This window comes from Rhincodon typus, chromosome 21 (assembly GCF_021869965.1).
Source record: "Rhincodon typus isolate 14 chromosome 21, sRhiTyp1.1, whole genome shotgun sequence".
Classification (NCBI taxonomy): Eukaryota; Metazoa; Chordata; class Chondrichthyes; order Orectolobiformes; family Rhincodontidae; genus Rhincodon; species Rhincodon typus.
The window spans coordinates 7,412,471-7,430,410 of record NC_063352.1 but is presented as its reverse complement, the minus strand read 5'-3'; the positions used below and the strand labels follow the sequence as shown (position 1 = coordinate 7,430,410).

At 41.5% G+C, this 17,940-nt stretch overlaps 1 protein-coding gene across 2 annotated transcripts in view; it reads right to left on the bottom strand.

Annotated features, from left to right (window-relative positions):
• The window catches only part of fbxl16 (F-box and leucine-rich repeat protein 16), a 140,808-nt gene that overhangs the window by 45,016 nt on the left and 77,852 nt on the right, over nt 1-17,940 (bottom strand). For both annotated transcript variants that reach the window (XM_048609528.1, XM_048609527.1), the window contains exon 3: nt 1,618-2,126. In XM_048609528.1, coding sequence (XP_048465485.1) covers nt 1,618-2,126 — 509 coding nt within the window. The remainder of the gene's footprint in view (nt 1-1,617; nt 2,127-17,940) is intronic.

Below are 17,940 nucleotides of genomic sequence, written 5' to 3'. Positions count from 1 at the left end.
TTCACAGCTGAACTTCACGGAAGACAACTATTGTAAATCAATAAGCAGAAAGAATAGTCCTGCAGCATAGCAACAATAAATGTAAACACTCTCAATGACAGGGTATATTATGTGCATGCACACGCAACATGAGTCACGGGACAAAGAAACAACAAACAGGGCCAGACATCTGATTGTGTCCACTTAATTTCCAGTTAAATAAATTTCATTCATATCGCAGTTTTTTAGTAACAGATAAACTCAGCAGACCTGGGCTGGTTTTGGCTATGGATTTGGAATCTGAACAACCACAGTACTTTCCAGTGACTACAGCTGGTAGCTTCATTGTCCACATTCTTCTGCTTAAAATGCCCATGATGTCCACAACCTGGACTCTCACTTCATCAAGTGAATGTATACATTTTATATTGTGGTAGCTTTTGTGACAGCTTTAGGAAACTGGGCTATGCAAAGACGGAACTACAGTTTCTCCTACCTTGGGTAAATACAGGGGCGAGTTTTGAACATAAGCTAAAATCAGCAGCTCTGTGCGAAGAGAGAGGGAGAATAAAGTCAACAGGAGGTTAAGTGTTGTCATAGTTATTGCCAAGCATTATTATTAAGACCATATGATATAGGAGCAGAGGCAGACCATTCAGCCTATTGAATCTGCTCAGCCATTCTATGAGATCATGGCTCAACTCCATTTTCCTGCCTTTTCCCCATAACTCTTGATTCCCTTTACTGATTAAAAATCCATCTACTCCAGCCTTGAATATAATTAATTCCCCAGACTCTGCAGGCCTCTACGGTAAAGAATTCCACAGATTCAATTCGGTGGGAGAACATCTGACTTATGAATGCTTGTACTTATGAACACAGCCTCATACAGGAAGTGTAATTTCAATGACCTGTCATTTCCTGTACTTAGAAACAGCTCCTTTACTTGCCCTGAGATAGTAGGAACTGCTGATGCTGAAGTCTGAGATAACAAGGTGTAGAGCTGGAGGAACATAGCAGGCCGGGCAGCATCAGAGGAGCAGGAAAGCTGACGGCTTTCTGCTCCTATGATGCTGCTTGGCCTGCTGTGTTCATCCAGCTCTGCACCTTGTTGTCTCGGATTCTCCAGCATCTGCAGTTCCTGCTATCTCAGACCCAAAACGTTAGCTTTCCTGCTCCTCTGATGCTGCCTAGCCTGCTGTATCCTTTACTTGCCCTGCTTTGTTTCTGACTTGTATACAAACCAATTTGTGAACGGACTCCAAATTAGAACCTGTTCATAACCTGGGGACTGCCTGTATCCTCAGAGAGAAGAAACCCCTCCTTATCTCTGTCTTCAATGTGAAACCTCTTAATCTGAGATCATGCACTTTGGTTCTAAACTCTCCCACAAGGGGAATCCACATCAATCCTGCCAATCCTCTCAGACTGCCAGTTTATACATGCACTTCCATATACAGAAGTGCACTTGGAGATTTGTCTGTAAGATAATGAAGATCCTGCAGCTGGCTCTTGTGGAAATTTACACAGTGCATGGCTTCACTGATAAATGACCTGAGACTGACATAATAAGCCTCACTGTCACTTATGAAACTGCCCACATTATTAATATCAATGGAGATGTAGCCTTTGGTCTACCTGTCCAATATCAGCTCCTCTAGCTTGTGCAGATCACACGCAATATATTCCAAAGCCATGTCAGTGATGCGTGGACACCACGAGAGGTCCAAGCTGCGCAGTTTGCGTAAGTTCTCCGCCACCAGCTCCACGCCGTCGTCGGTGACCTTGGAGCAGCCGGAGAGGCTGAGGGCGGTGAGGTTGGGCAGACTGTGCACCATGTTCACCACGCCGTGATTGGTGATCTCCCAGCAGGAGTTCAGGCGCAGCGTGTGCGTGCTGTACCCTTGCTTGGCGGTGAAATAGGCCATGGCTGTGTCCGTCACATGGTAGGCCTGTAAATTCAGCTCGGTCAGGTTGGGCAGCAGCTGCGAAATGGCGGCGATGGCGTCGTCGGCTACGTTGATGCAGTCGCTGACACTCAGGGAGGTAATCCGTGCGTTAAGGCTCGACCACAGGCCTGCTTCTGTGAAATCATTGCAACCTGACAGCTCCAAATGGGCCAGCCCCTGCATCTGCTCCAACATAACCTAGGAAACAGAGAGCAAAGAGAATGTATAAAACACTGCAGCTTCCATTCCTTAACCACACATCCGTAATCACTTTAAATTGGCAACACATCTCTTATTTAGTGAGACAAAGAACTGAATTGCAGCTCCCCTCTCCCACTCCACCAACATCCCCCCCATCAGCAGACAAGGAATTACACAGAGCCCCCAGGAGGAAAGCAAACATGAGAAGATTTTTAAACAAAATTATTTATTTTCTTTCCAAAGCAAATCTTTTCCTGGTGACCTTGAATCCAGTCCATCATGATTCACAGGGCAAACCTCCGGGCCAACATTAGGACATCTGGATTTCTGTCTCAAGTAGCTCTGACATGATCATACTCAACACAGTTATTTTATCATTTAATGTCAAATATAGAACAATGAGGCCTGCAATTTATACAGATGGAATACAAGAGGTTAGGTAATGCCTGACCTTTGGTCTCAGTGGTTAATAGTTTGAATTTCATTCAAACGCAGGGCCTGTGTTTCATATTTTAATATTCTAACCAGTTAGTGGGGGCAGTCTAATCAATGTTCACTAGATGGTTTGTCATGGGACCTGTACTGTGCTTAAAAACCTGTGGGATGTGAATCATATCCAATAATTGGGCTGACCTAAAATAATATATTGAATTGCAGATGTTGCAGATCTGAAACAAAGAAAAAGACAGAAATTGCTGGAGAAACTCAGCAGTTCTGGCAGCATCGGTGGAGAGAGAAACTGAGTTAACGTTTCAAGTCCAGCGATGCTTCTTCATAGCTGTAATCGGCTGGCAGTTGTTGAAAACTGCACTGCTGTGGGATCTAAGATTGTTCTACCAGACTAGAAATAATCAGATGTTGAACAAAAGGCACCTTGTGATGGTGCTATTCGTGTGTCACTGCACTTTCAATGCAAAATCTCATCTTCATGTTTTATGAAGCCTGTATAAGAGGTTTTGTTTTGTCAGCAGTCGGCATTTTTCAGTCTGTGTCAGCTTTCGTGAAGCACCTGGTCCAACCTTTGCCAAGGTTCAAGGTGTCTGTTTACATAGGTTACACTACTTATAAAATCCCTACAGTGTGGAAGCAGGCCATTCAGCCCTTTGAGTCCACACCCACCTTCCAAAGAACATCCCACCCAGACCCACTGCCCTACCATATCCCTGCATGCCCCGTAGCTAATCCACCTAACCTGCACATCTTTGGACTGTGGTAGGAAACCAGAGCACCCAATGGAAACCTACGCAGATACGGGGAAAATGTGCAAAATCCACACAGACAGTCGCTCAACGCTGGAATCAAACTCAGGTCGCTGGTGCTGTGAGGCAACAGTGCTAAGCACTGAGGCACCATGCTGCCCTTTGTGGTTGCATGATATATCATGAGCTCTTGATCGATGGCAAGATGATACTTGCGTATGGTCCTAAACGTATGTGTTCCTGAAAAAATAGAAACCACCAAGGTAAGATAGTCACTGAGAAACCAAACTGAGAATTTAGAAGGATGTTCTTTACCCAAAGAATACTGAGAATGTGGAGTTCATTACTAGAGAGTGTGTTTTAGATGAATGGATGTATTGCAGGGGATGTGAGATAAGTACATGAGGGAAACAGGAAAAGAGGGATATGATAATCAAGTTAGAAAATGAATGTCTGAGAAACATAATCACTGGAATGGACAATTTCTCTGTTGTATATTCTTTGTAATTCTATATATACATCAAACTGCCTCATGTTGAACCAGGCTTGCCAGGTGGTGCCCTTCAGATGTTTATAACTAATTGTCTCTCTCTCTCTCACTGTCTCTCTCGCTTTCTGATGGAGAGAGATGCCTCTGGTCCTTTGTGTAATGTTGCTAATTTATCTCTGGCTCTTGCACTACATATTCAGATACAAAGGGTCTTGATATCATTATTTGCAATCTCCTGTTAATCTACCAATTGACAAGCATTTTCATTAGTCCCTAGGAATGCAAGTAAACAAATGTGTTTTGTTTGTCCTTTGTCATGTATACTGTCGGGTTCTTTTTTAACATTCACAGTGAGAAACTGACCAGGCAATTCCTTTCCAAGATAAATATAAAAGTAATACTGGTGAGGGTTTCAGTGTTCTCAGGAAGTAAACATGTCAATGCTTATATCATCCAGCTAAATCCCACTGCTTGTTGTTTATTCATTCATGGTATGTGAATTCACCATCTCAATCGTGGCAGGATTTGAATCCTTATCCTAAGAGCATTTCTGGATTCCTCGCAACATTACAACCATGCCACCATCTCCTGCCCTTTCCTGCAAACCCACACTATGAGGGGTAGAGAGAGAAATTTAATCCAGGGGATGAGGGTCTCTCCTGGAACCAGGGGACCTGGGAAAAGCTTTGTGCCAGTTCTTCTGGGGAAAGCCAATGCCAGGCAGACAGCTCAGTGGCTAATGATAGGATCCCATTGGGATTGAGGACCCCGGCGTTGGAAATCCCTCCCTTTGCGAGCTACAAGCCAAGGCAGCAGCCCCTATTTGCCTCCAAGGGGGCAGGAATGGTTGCCAGCAGTGGCCCAGAATTACTGAGGAACCTCTGGCCAGGTCAGCATTGTGTACAGCCCAACACCATCGCTGTAGCAAGTCCTGAGATGGCCATTTTGGGTTACATTGGCGAACAAGTAGAGCTTCCAGCAAGTGCACTTTCAGGACCCACTTTTTACTCAAACGTTACCCTGGGAAAACTCATCAAAAAGAAACAGCTGGCAGAGATTTCTTCAATTTAAACAAATTGCACCACGATTCGTATTTGCAGGATTTCACAGCAGTACATTTCCAGAGTGTATGCTTTTGGTCATTGGCTCATTTGGAAGGTTTTTGGTTTGTTTACACTGAAATGCCAGACTAGATGGAATCAACTAGCTCCACTCACTACTAAGTTGAATTTTATTTGCACAAATTGGAATATCTGCAATCCTTCCAGGAGACACTTATGATTTGAAAGGCAGAACGATAACTGTTTCTGAAATGATAGAGAAAATCTTAATAAACAGTGTCAAAAGTCAAACATTGGGCAGATTTTAATGCCATACTCCATTGCAAGTTTGGTGGCATGGAGACATTTAATCAGGTTGGTCAGAAACATAGAAGATAGGAGCAGAAGTAGGCCATTCGCCCCCATGAGGCTGCTCCATTATTCTCTATGATCATGACTGATCACTGATCTCAATACCCTAAGCTTGTCCTCCCCCAACATCCCTTTACCCCTATAGCCACAAGAACTACATCTACTTCCTTCTTGACAACACATAATGTTTTAGCCTCAACCACTTTCTGTGGTAGTGAAAAATGCAGCTTGTGATGGAGCTGTTCATGTGTCACTGCCCTTACAATGCAAACCCTCATCTTCATGTTTCATGAAGCCTGTGTATGAGGTTGTTTTTCAGCAGTCGGCTTTGCTCGGGCTGTGTCAGCTTTTGTGAAGCAGCTGGTCCAGCTTTTGCCAAGGTTCAAGGTTGTCCTGTTTACATAATTTTCGCTACTTGAGGTCGTATGATATATCATAAGCTCTTGATTGATGACAAGATGATGTTTGTGTATGGTCTGAACTGGATGTGTTTCTGCAAAAGCAGGAACCGTCAAGGTAAAATAGTCACTGAGAAACCAAGCTGAGGATTTAGAAGAATCTTCTTTATCCAAAGAATACTGAAAGTGTGGAGCTCATTACTACAGAGTGTGTTTTAGAAAAATGGATGAATTGCAGGGAATATGAAGTGAGTATATGAGGGAAACAGGGAAAAAGGGCTATAATTATCAAGTTATAAAATGAATGACTGAGAAACTCAATTGCTGGAATGGACAATTTCTCTGTTGTATGTTCTTTGTAATTCTATATATAGGTCTAGCTGTCTCACCTTGACCCAGGTATACCAAGTGGTGCCCCTCAGATATTTATAACCAATTCTCTCTCTCTCTCTCTCTTGCTTTCTGATGGAGAGAGATGCCTCTGGTCCTTTGTGTAATGTTAATATATCTTTGGCTCTCTCACTATGCATTCAGATAGAAAGGGTTTTGATATCATTATTTGCAATCTCCTGTTAATCTACCAATCAACAAGCTTTGTCATTAGTCCCGAGGAATGCAAGTAAACAAATGTGCTTTGTTGGTCCTTTGTCATGTATACTGTCGGGTTTTTTTTTAACATTCACAGTGAGAAACTGACCAGGCAATTCCTTTCCAAGATAAATATAAAAGTAATACTGGTGAGGGTTTCAGTGTTCTCAGGAAGTAAACATGTCAATGCTTATATCATCCAGCTAAATCCCACTGCTTATTGTTTATTCATTCATGGTATGTAGCCATCACTGGTTAGAGCAGCATTTATTGCTCATCCCTAATTGCCCAAACAGCAGTTAGGAGTCAATCCCATTGCTGTGGGTCTGGAGTCACATATAGGCCAGACCTGGTAAGGACGGCAGATTTCCAACTCTTAACAACATTAGTGAACCAGATGGGTTTTTATAACAAATGTCAATGGTAGCACGATTACCATTAGATTACATTTTTAAAAAATACTGAAATCAAGTTTCACCATCTGCACAGTGGTATGCAAATCCATGTCCTCAGCTTGGGAATCTGAATTATGAATCTCATGACATCACAACCCACTGTGTGCATCTTTTTGCATACCCATTGCAGAAGAAGATGGGCTCCAGCAGTTAGAAAAAAGCGAGCACTGTTTCTGTAACTACCCCCATCCTCAAGATAAAAGATCACTCTGATTTTATTGAATGGTGAAGCAGGCTTGAGTGGTTGTATTGTCCACTCCTTCTCTTTCCTACATTCTTGTGAGCTATCTGCCCCGACTTCTTGACACTTTAAATTGCTCAGTCGTTGTTGGCCATGCATTCAGCTGCCAAGGCCTCAAGCTTGGGGATTCCCTCCCTAAACCTTTCCACCTCTACCCGAATTCCAAGATCCCACAGCCTCCCACAGACTCCACCCTTTCCCCACACATAGTGTTCCCAATATCACTCCCATATTCCACCCTCTCCAGACCACCAGCTGCAGTGATTAAATTGAGGTCAGTCAGCTGGATCTTATAGAATATGAGTTCCCTGTTGGAGTTGTTAATCTGGTCCAATCAGGGAGCCGTGGCTGACAGATAGGAACAGGAGTGTCAGAGCTTCTGTTCACTCCGAGAGCTGGCTCTGGGGGAGTTAGATCAGTGTTAAGGACTCTCCACGTGTAAACAAAGGGTGACTTGGCAACAGAGTACTGACCTCTGTGGAGTTATTTCACACCACTCCTCCTGTGACCCTATTTTCCATCTGCTCTACCTCCCCTCTAAACTTAAGTTTAAAGTTAACTTAAGTTAAACTGTAGTTTAAATTGCCAAATAAAGTTGCATGGTTTTTTTAGTGTTGTGATTCAAAATTTCAGAACATTTGTGTTTGTAAACAATTCTGCAAATGTCCTACATGTTGCAATTAGTTCATTTGGGATTCAAGATTTTAATGTAGGTTTATTTCATTCACTGATAATGAACAACAGATTACTGTTCATTGGATGGTCATACAAACAATAATCCTCATGCCAACATCAACACAAAACAGCACAGAGTACTTTAAAAGCAAGCAAATAAGATCCAAACTGAATAATAAAACCCAACACAATATAAATGTACGACAGATATATATTTCAAATAGACTACATGCTGAATTGAGAAGGATCTGTTACAATGAATTGTGTTTGTATTGAAGAAGATGTTTGAATGAGAATGATCTGCACAGGAGGAAAGAGTAAAGGAGAAAGTATTCTATTTTTGGTATAAAGGATGATGCTTTTGGCATTATATAGATATCAGCAGTTGTTCAAAATGAAAGTGTGACAGGAAAAGATTGTATCTGCATATAACTGGTGGAGCAAAACTGCACATTGTGTATTATGAAAATGAATGGGAGTGTGGGACTTTCTAATAGAATTTAATGTAACAGAGTTGAATGAGGAATAGGTTGGTCATTCGGAGATCTGTGCTTATTTCGGATCCATGAATCATACCCAGCTGTAACCTTTGAACTGTGCTCTGTTCAAGTAACAGTCAGAAAGCTTAAGGGTTAGTTTACAATTTATGTATAAAAGGTAGCATTTTATTTTGCATATTTAAGCTTCATATTTGAGTAATATATATTTGTTAATTTTAAATTGCATCAATTTATGAATGTATTTGAAATTCATAAGTAACTGAAGTAGTACATACTTTTACGGATAAGTCTGTGATTGGGTATAATTCTGCTGCTGATGATCCATAGCGCCTCATGAATGCCCAGTGTTGAGTTGCTAAATCTATTCCAATTCTATTCCATTTTGCGTGGTAGTGCCCCACAACGTAAGACTCTGATTGGATTCCCTCAAAGTCCACGATCAAGAGTGGCTCAGCAGCATCACTACTGACTGAGCAGGTCAAGGCCTAAAGGACATATTAACAATTGAAGCTTATTGCAACTGCTTCAAGCTTATCTTTGTCTCTGTTGTGCTGGGCTCTTTTCTGAGTGAGGATGGGGATATTTGTGGAGGCTCCTCCTCCAGGAAGTTGTTCAACTCTCCACCACTGTTTTTGAATGATGAGGCAGGATTGAAGAGCTTAGATCTGATCCTTTGGTTGTGGAATCTCTTAGGTCTGTCTATCATCTGATACCTACATTCCCCCATCTAGGAAGGCACTGGGCATCTCGAGACTTGCTGTCGGGAAAAAACAGAAGCCAGGCAGAAACAGCGACAAGGGCACGCTGCTACACCAGTGCCCCACCCGCAACTATCTTCTGCCCCAGAGCCTGCGGTAGCCACATTGGTCTGTACAGCCACCTACAGACTCACCCTGAGCTTGGAAGAGAGTCATCTTTGTCTGCAAGGGACCACTAATGATGCTGACATTCCCTCTTATTTCTCAATCCACTGAGGTGCCCTCTGAGGACTGTGAGTGGCATCGGGATTGAATTTGAACAGAGTTTGTACATTCTGTGTCCTTGCCACCCTCAGCGCTGATCAACATTGAGGAGTACTGATTCATCAGATTAAAAAAATCTTAATCATTATAATATGTATGATTGTATTTTAATTCAGTTAATGTATTACTTAATCTTGCTTGTGAAAATAGTTGACTGCCTAGTGTCACATTCCTTTTATTGTTAGTTAACAATGGATCTGATTTGACAGCAGGACTCCAGAGATCTGCTGCCTTACATCTTAGCCAGTCTTTAAGGCATTTCTTTATTAGTGTAAGTATAAAAACAACAAAGGTCAATATCCATGAGTTATCTTCCTAAAAATATACATACCCAGTGTTCAGTTAAGCTATGAGCATATTGCTGTCAAATCAGTCAGAAGGAGCGTTGCATGTATTATAAAGAGATTATGAAAAATGACAGACAGAGTCTTAACGACAGATGGTGTCAATATGTTGCACACTAGCTAAGAAAATGGTCAAGGCTGTAAAATGTCCAGCCACCAGTTCCTACGGCAGCACACCTTTTGACTTAAGAGAAGATAAAGGAAATCTGTTGTGTTTTATAGCTTATCTTCAAGATGTTTGATAACTTTACTGAAGATGTTGTCTGATGCATGGTATTGATCCCTCAGTTCCTCAGCAAACCAACTGTCCACAACTTGTTTACCTCTCAGTTAATCTGGATTATTGATTGCATATTTAACAGAGAAACGCACATCAGATAAAACAGCACAGCAACATGGCTTTCAGCACAAACTGCTGTGCTCCACTCAAACACCCTCCCATCTTTCCTCCTGTGTGTGTGTCATGGTAAGCTCATGAGTTGATCCCAAATAAGCTGACATGGTTATAGTCAACGAAACAGAAGTTTTGCAGAAGTATAAATGGAACTGGACAGACCGCCTGACATCAACTGAGGCCATGCCTAAATGAAGTGTGCCCTGGACAATATCCAGGTTTGGTCTAACAAATGCTACATCCATGCCACACAAGTGCCAGGCAATGACCATCTTCATTAAGAGAGAATCTAACCATTTCCCTTTGACATTTTATGGCATCAGTTTGAATGCTGAGTCTCCTATTATCAACACACTGAGGCTTACCATTGACCATTACAACTGAAACTAAACTGGACTAGCTACATAAATACTATGGCTACAAGAGCAGGTCAGAGGCTAGGTATCTTGCAGCAAGCAACTGACTCCCCAAAACCTATCCACTATCAACAGGGTACAAGTCAGGAATGTGATGGAACACTCCCCACTTGTCTGAATCGATGCAACTCCAGCAACACTCAAGAACTTGACACCATCCAGGGCAAAGCAACCCACTTGTTTGGCATTACATCCACAAGCATCGACTGCCTCCACCATTGATGCTCAGTGGCAGCAGTGTGTGCGATCTATAATGTTGGCTGGTGAAATTTATCAAGGCTCCTTGGACAGCACCTTCCAAATCCACGACCATTACCATCTTGAAGGGCATCAGATACATGGGAATCTGCAAGCACCACTCCAAGCCACTCACATTCTGACTTAGAAATATATCGCTGCTGCTTCAGTATCACTGGGTCAAAATCTTGGAACTCCTACTGTGCAGCATCGTCGATGTCCTTACACTAACAGGACTGCAGCAGTTAAAGAAGGCAGCTCACCACTTCCTTCTCAAGGGCAATTAGGGATGAGCAAAAAATACTGGCCAGCCAGCGACGCCCATATCTCATGAACTGATTTTATAAAACACATTTCAGAGCAACCTGAATGTTATCAATTAGGTATCTGGGTTAAGAAAAAAATTACAACCTTTTGATTATAGAGTATCAGTCAGTTTTCTCCAGACCTTTCAATCTTAGAGCTTCTCTGAATAAGAGGTCATGCTTTCTAATGCATGAAGAGACGAATGAATACACTCACAGTCACTGATGTAAAAAGAAATCTCAATACAATTAAATTGATGATACCACATATGTTACTTTTTAATGTAATTACGTGGGAATGGTCATTATGCTGACAATCACCATAGACTTGTTTTTATGTATATATTCATTCACTTTATGTGGGTATTGCTGGCTAGGCCAGTATTTATTGTCCATTGCTAACTGACCTTTAGAAGGTGGTTGTACAATTGAGCTGATGCAGTCTTTTCGGTGTAGCTACACAAAGCATTGCTATTAGAAAGAGAGTTCCAAGATTGTTGATGCTTTGAAGTACTGCATTATCACCTTGCAGTGCTAAATCCCAACACCATAAAACATAGACATTCTGAGCTTTTGCTATCTTAATCCAAGAGCCACAAACACTATTTCAGAAATCCACACACCAATATATTCACTTCTGCTTTGTTCCCTTTAGCTGATGTCAAGGAATTAAATTATGTAATCAACAAATTAGGGCTGCACTTGTCAGTGAATATTTTCTTAAGAAATGTGTAAATACTTGTTTGCAGGAACCAGCTCAGTACAAGTGCAAAGTATCAAGGAACAAACAATTCTGGAGCAAAGAGAAATTTAGATGGTCTCAAGTACGTAAAAGCTTTCATTCTGTGAGGTTTTTTTTGTTTCTTTTCTTTGTGTCTGGACTATTGATCGTAAAATGCAGTCAGCTGTGTGATTTCCATTTGTAATGTGACATTTGGGTGTTAGGACCAGGGAGTGATGTCCAGGGAGTGGCATCTGAAGTGACATCCGGCAACTGGCATCTGGGATTTGATGTTTTGATGTGACATCCAGGGTGTGATGTCAGGGGAGCAACATCTTCATTCAATAAATGTGCTTTTAAATATTGCTACTAATCGATCACCTGTGACATTGCACATGGTACAGGGCATTGATGAGGTCACATCTTGAATCTTTATTTAAGGAAGGATATAAGTATATTGCAGACAGTCCAGGGGAGATTTACTAGGTTGATAACTGGAACGAAAGGCTTGTCTTACGAGCATATGTTGGACAGACTGCGTTTAATTCCTCTGGAGTTTAGAAGAGTGAGGGGTGATTTGATTGAAGTCTGTAGGATCCTGAATAGTCTTGACAAAGTGAAAGCAGAAAGGATTTTTCACTTTGTGGGTCAGTCCAGAACTAGGGGATGCTATTTATAAATTAGGGATCACTCTTGCAGCACGGAGATGAGGGGACTCTTTTCATAGTCATAGAGTCACACAGCAGGGAAACAGATCCTTCGGTCCAACCAGTCCATGCCAAACGTAATCCCAAACTAAACTAGTCTCACCTGCCTGGTCCTGGCACATATCCCTCCAAACATTTCCTATTCATGAATTTATCTAAGCTTCTTTTAAATGTTATAACTGCGCCCTCATCCACCACTTCCTCAGGAAGTTCATTCTACACGCAAACCACATTCTATGTAAAAAAATTTCCCCCTCGTGTCCTTTTTAAAATCTATTTCCTCTTACCTTAAAATGTGCCCCCAGACTTGAAAACCCCATCCTAGGGAAAAGAGACCTACCATTAAGTCCATCTGACTCCTCATGATTTTATAAACCTCTATAAAGTCACATTTCAACCTTCTAAACTCTAGTGAAAAAAGTCCCAGCCTATCCAGCCTTTCCTCACAACTCAAACCTTCCATATCCAGCAACATCCTGGTAAATCTCTTCTGAACCCTCTCCAGCTTAATAATATCCTTCCTATAACAGGGTGACCAGAACTGGACACAGTATTCCAGAAAAGGCCTCACCAATGTCCTGTACAACCTCAACATAACTTTCCAACTCCTATATTCAAACCTTAGAGAATTATTTAACTTTGGGACTTCTTGTCTCAGAAGCTGGTAGAAGCAAGGTCATTGAATATTTTTTAAGACAGAGGTGGATAGATTCTTGTTGGGCAGAGGAATCAAATGTAGATGGGAATGTGTAATTGGAAACACAAACAGGTCAGCCATGATTTTATTGAGTTGTGGAGCAGGTTTGAAGGACTGAACGATCTACTTCTGCTATTTCGTATGTTTCTACAATAAGTGAGATTAAGTGTTATTTAATAAGGACTAGAACACTACATGCTGCACATATCAGTTTATCACTATAATATGTCTGTCGGGCTACAAACACTAAATGCTCTGTTAAAGTAAGACCAGTTGAGGGCTATACATAATTTGGGTCTTGTGCCAATGTAAATTGTTGGGTCAAATTGGCATATTCCAAAATGATAGTTTTTGTTTTGTAATGCACTTTTAAATGATACACAGTCATTTACAAAGTTCTTTAAGTTTTAAACTTCTCATGCTTGTGTTCAAACACCTCCTTAGCTTCCATCTTCCTTATCTCCAAAATCAAATCCATTCCTATAAGCTCCATCACAACATAGCGATGACCCACCAATTTAATTGCTCCACCTTTGGCAGAGGCTCAGGCTCCAAGTTCCAGTGTTCCTTCCCAATTCTCTCCAACTCTCTACTCCAATTTCCTCCTTTAAGACATTTCTTCAAACCCTTCTCAAGACCAAGATCTATACCATTTATCTTAACATCTCCCTCTACAGCTCAGTGTCAAATTTTGTTTGGTAACATTCCTATAAAACACTTGGGTGTTTCATCATGTCAAATGTGCTGAATAAGTGCAGGTTGTTATTGTTGTTTCCAGACCATGAAGGAGTGTGATAACCAGGAAATCGATAGGTACATCATGAGGTTAGCTGACCTCCCTTGGCATTGCTCGTGGTGAGTCAGACAATAAATAGACTTTCTGAGTCAGGAGTAGATTTTTCTAATCAACCTTTTCAAATAGGTATATGGAGAGGATAGAAAAACTGGGGTTGCTTTCTCTGGAGCGGCAGAGGCTGAGGGGTGAAGTCTATAAAATCATGAAATGAATAGTTGGGTCGACAGTCAGAATCTTTTTCCCAGAGTTAAAATGTCTAAAACTAGGGGCCATGCATTTAAAGTGAGAGGGGGAAAAGTTCAATGGAGATGTGAGGGGCAAGTTTTTACACAGAGAGTGAAATGCACTGCCAGAGTTGGTGGTGGAGGCAGATACAATAGGGGTATTTAAGAGACTTTTAGATAGGGACATGAATATACAAGGAATGGAGGGATAGGGAACAAGGTCAGGCAGAAGGGATTAGTTTAATTTAGCTTCATGTTTGACACAACATTGTGGGTCAAAGGGCCCATTCCTGTGTTGTATTGTTCTATATTCAGAGATGTTACAGCTCACTTCTGGAGTAGGTGGTACTTGAACCTTAGTTGCCCAGTTCAGGGGTAGGGAACCCTACTGCTGTGCTACAACAGCCGTCAGGGTCAGGAGCATTATACCATAGAATGTACAGGTTATTATTCTATTGATAAAGTGTAATAGTGCAGCATTTACCAGCAAATGCTTAACTGCTGATAAGTGAATTTTGATTAAGTTCATGCAGAGTTCATCAGTTAGGCTGAAGAATGTAGCCTTTGCTCATTATGACTAATTTATAAAACCAATTAAGAGACTGCAGGCATTCAGATACTTCCATTTTCTGAAGAATATTTTTGTATACAGTGCAAATGTTTCCTTTGATTCATTATATTTTCATTTTATGTGTAACTGAGGTCTAAGTGTGCCACTTCTGTGGTGATGGTGAGAGGAAATGGATAAGTGTGATGAACCCAATCAAGATACACAAACACCATAGAAACATCTCTGCCAGCACAAAAATGTTCCCTACATTCTGACCATACCGTAGCCCATACAGGAACTTAACTGCAGGAGCTGGGGTCCCTTGTCCCTGCAGATGAACTGCATCTGACTAGAGGCAGTGAATTGTGCATCATACCCTGGGGGTGCTGTCAGAGCTAGAGAAAGTGTAGCTGCTTGCTGAATATCTTTCTGATGAGTCGAAATTCTTCATTCCACTTGGAGGGTTTGAGAATTCTTGCAGCCTTTATGTTGAACCCCACCCCAGGCCTTACCGCTGACCACAGGACACTCAGAGCGCAGAACTAGATTGCCTCTACAAAGAAGGAGAAGGTGCTGAAGGATTTCATCTCACACTCATCAGGATAAATGCAAAAATGCCAAACTTCCAACAATCGCAACAATGCATAGTATAGGAGAAAAGGGCGTTGATTGATTGACTGGGTGAGATGTCACCTCGACAACAGCAATAGGGTAAGAACTCGCAGGTAATTCGTAAAAGGCACAAATTCACCTTGATTGCAGAGAATGAGTCCCTGAGAATGAATTTCTATGACTTATAACAAGCATAAGTGAGCCACATTACAAGCTTGCCTGATTACCTTAAATTGGTCATTTACATAGCTGTCAACACAGAGTTCAATGATATGTTCACCCGCTTATCCAAGCAGATGCAATGGTTGCCAATGATCTCTGTTACTAGCTTCACTACAGTATCTGGGCTCAGTAGTAGACTCCTTCAATAATTAAAGGCAGTTAAGAGTCAACTGCATTGCTCTGAGTCTAGACTCAAATGTAGACCCGAGCAGCTGAGGATGGTAGATATCCTTCCTTAAAGGACATTAGTGAACCAGTTGGGTTCATGGTCTCCATCACTGAGAATAATTTTCAAGTGTAGCTTCTGCTATAATGGGATTTGAACTCACTTCCACTAGAACAGAACTCCTGAGTACAAACTCCCATGATGTTACCACCGCACCACCACTCACCCTAGCTAGCTGCCAATGGTAGGTACCCATGTAACTTTGCAGACCTACCATAGGAGGGACTTGGCCAAAACAATTGTGGATGATTATTGATGATGCTCAAACCACCATCTCCCCATTTTCTCCTGACGATCCCTAGTGCAGCATTGGATTGGGTCATTCTAGTCGATTGGAGTTACTATTTCTGAGGTGTTTTAGTTCACCTGGGTCCCTGGCAGATCCTACTTATACTGCTGAACCAACATAAACACCGGAATTAAGTCAGTGCTCAGATAATTAGGCAATCCACGGCCTCACCCTTCTGTTCAATTCATTGTAAATCATCCAACCAGCACCAGGTATGGGAACTCAGGGCCATTGTCCAATAGACAGGTAGATGCAGACATTTACAGATTTGTGCATAAAAAGCACCATCATCCCCGCTGCTTTAGTTTGTGATAGTAATGTTTGAACAGGGTAGAAGGGTAAAAAAAGGGGCACTGTCACATTAGCTGCTCACAATACACTATGTCCAATCTTCCTTAGGTAATGGAGAAAAGCAATTTGTTGGGATAAAATGGACCACAAATAGGCAATCACCTATTTTGCACTGACAGTTCAAGTTATGTTAGAATGTACATCTGACCCTGCCATGCCACAACATGATAGGGGCAGGTCCACTCCAATACCTACAGAAGAAGCGGTTCCTACATTGATGCAGTAGATGCTGTTGAATACAGAAACTCTACTGTATCTCATTTATGTATATTTTTATAAACTTATATACATATGTACATATTTAATGCATTTTTTATACTTCCCACATACTGTTATTTCTAATTCCATTCATTGTTGAATTAGTCACATTTTTAGTAATCTATTTACCAAAGGTTGGATTACATGTTCTGGTAAGTAATTTACAGGGCCTCTCGTATGTTGAAGAAAGAGCTGAGAATAGTTGATATGTGTTAGTAAACTATATTATCTGCTTTTATTGTTCTGCAGCTGGCTGTTGAGAGGTGTAGGACACAGATATACTTCCTCCGGCTTTCTCGCTGTGCATTTCTTCCTAGACACCTGGCCCCAGTTAAGTGCCCCAGCTCTGCTAATCAGAAACCTTCCGATAGGACTCAGACGCATCTGCCCAGCTGCACCTGTTCGCGCTGCATCATGGTGAAGTAGATCTATAACTCCATTCTTGTGGGGAGTATGAAACTCTCAAATTTGCGTAAGGTCTGCTCAAACAATGTTGCATCTGTGCAGCAACGTTCTCCAAAACGAATCTAGTCTCCCAGCTCTGCATTGCTGAAAAACATTGAGGTCAATCATGCTTTAATAGGAGACATCAAGATTGACATATACTAACGGCTCCTAAGGTTAGAGCGTTACCAGGGCTGAGATCATTCTTGTTAAAAAGTTTTGTGTTGCATATAAAATCAATGGCTCACTGTTCCAGTTAAAGGACCGCATCAGCAACTTTAATTTCCATATTCAGAATGAAGTCATCGAGGGCAAACTGTGACATGAATTTGTAATGCGGTGACTCACAGAAAAAGGAAATATGTATTGTAGTAAATCAGTGAGCTCCAGGACAGTAGTACAAGGCACTAATTAGAAACCTTTAGAATAATTAATTGGAGTGAGATGCAACCATTCTAAGGAGTCACTTCACCATTTGTGATTACCTCACCTTTAAGTAATGAAAGAGGCTTTCTTTGGCATTTTTATCGTGTAGAATCTAAAGTTCTTCAATGGATTGGCCAGAATTTTGCAGGGTGTCAGGGTCTCACGTAAACATTAAGCCTTGGCCTGTTCCATAATATATCCAGAATTTAGAATTGGAATTATATTTTATTGTCAGGTGCACTCAAGTAGGAATAGAGGAATACAATGAAAGGTGTACAATATCGCCATTCTCTGGCGCCATTTTAATGCAAAAGCCAGAATTAAAATTGAAAAAAAAAGCCATTAAATGCTCAGCAGGACATTAATTGAGTTGAAGTGAGACTCTGTCCCCATCAGTTTGGGTTCCATCAGGACTTGGAACTATATTGCTGTTCCTTCTGTGTCACTGGATCGAAATCCTGGATCATTAGAGAGAGAAAGAGAGAGAGAGATGACTGGCGGTGGTTTAACCTGTGGGTCACTGCACCTCAGACAAGGGGAGATGTTGAAAAGGAGGATCCTCATGATAACCTCAGCCAGTGCAGGAATTGAACCCACTCTGTATGGCATCGC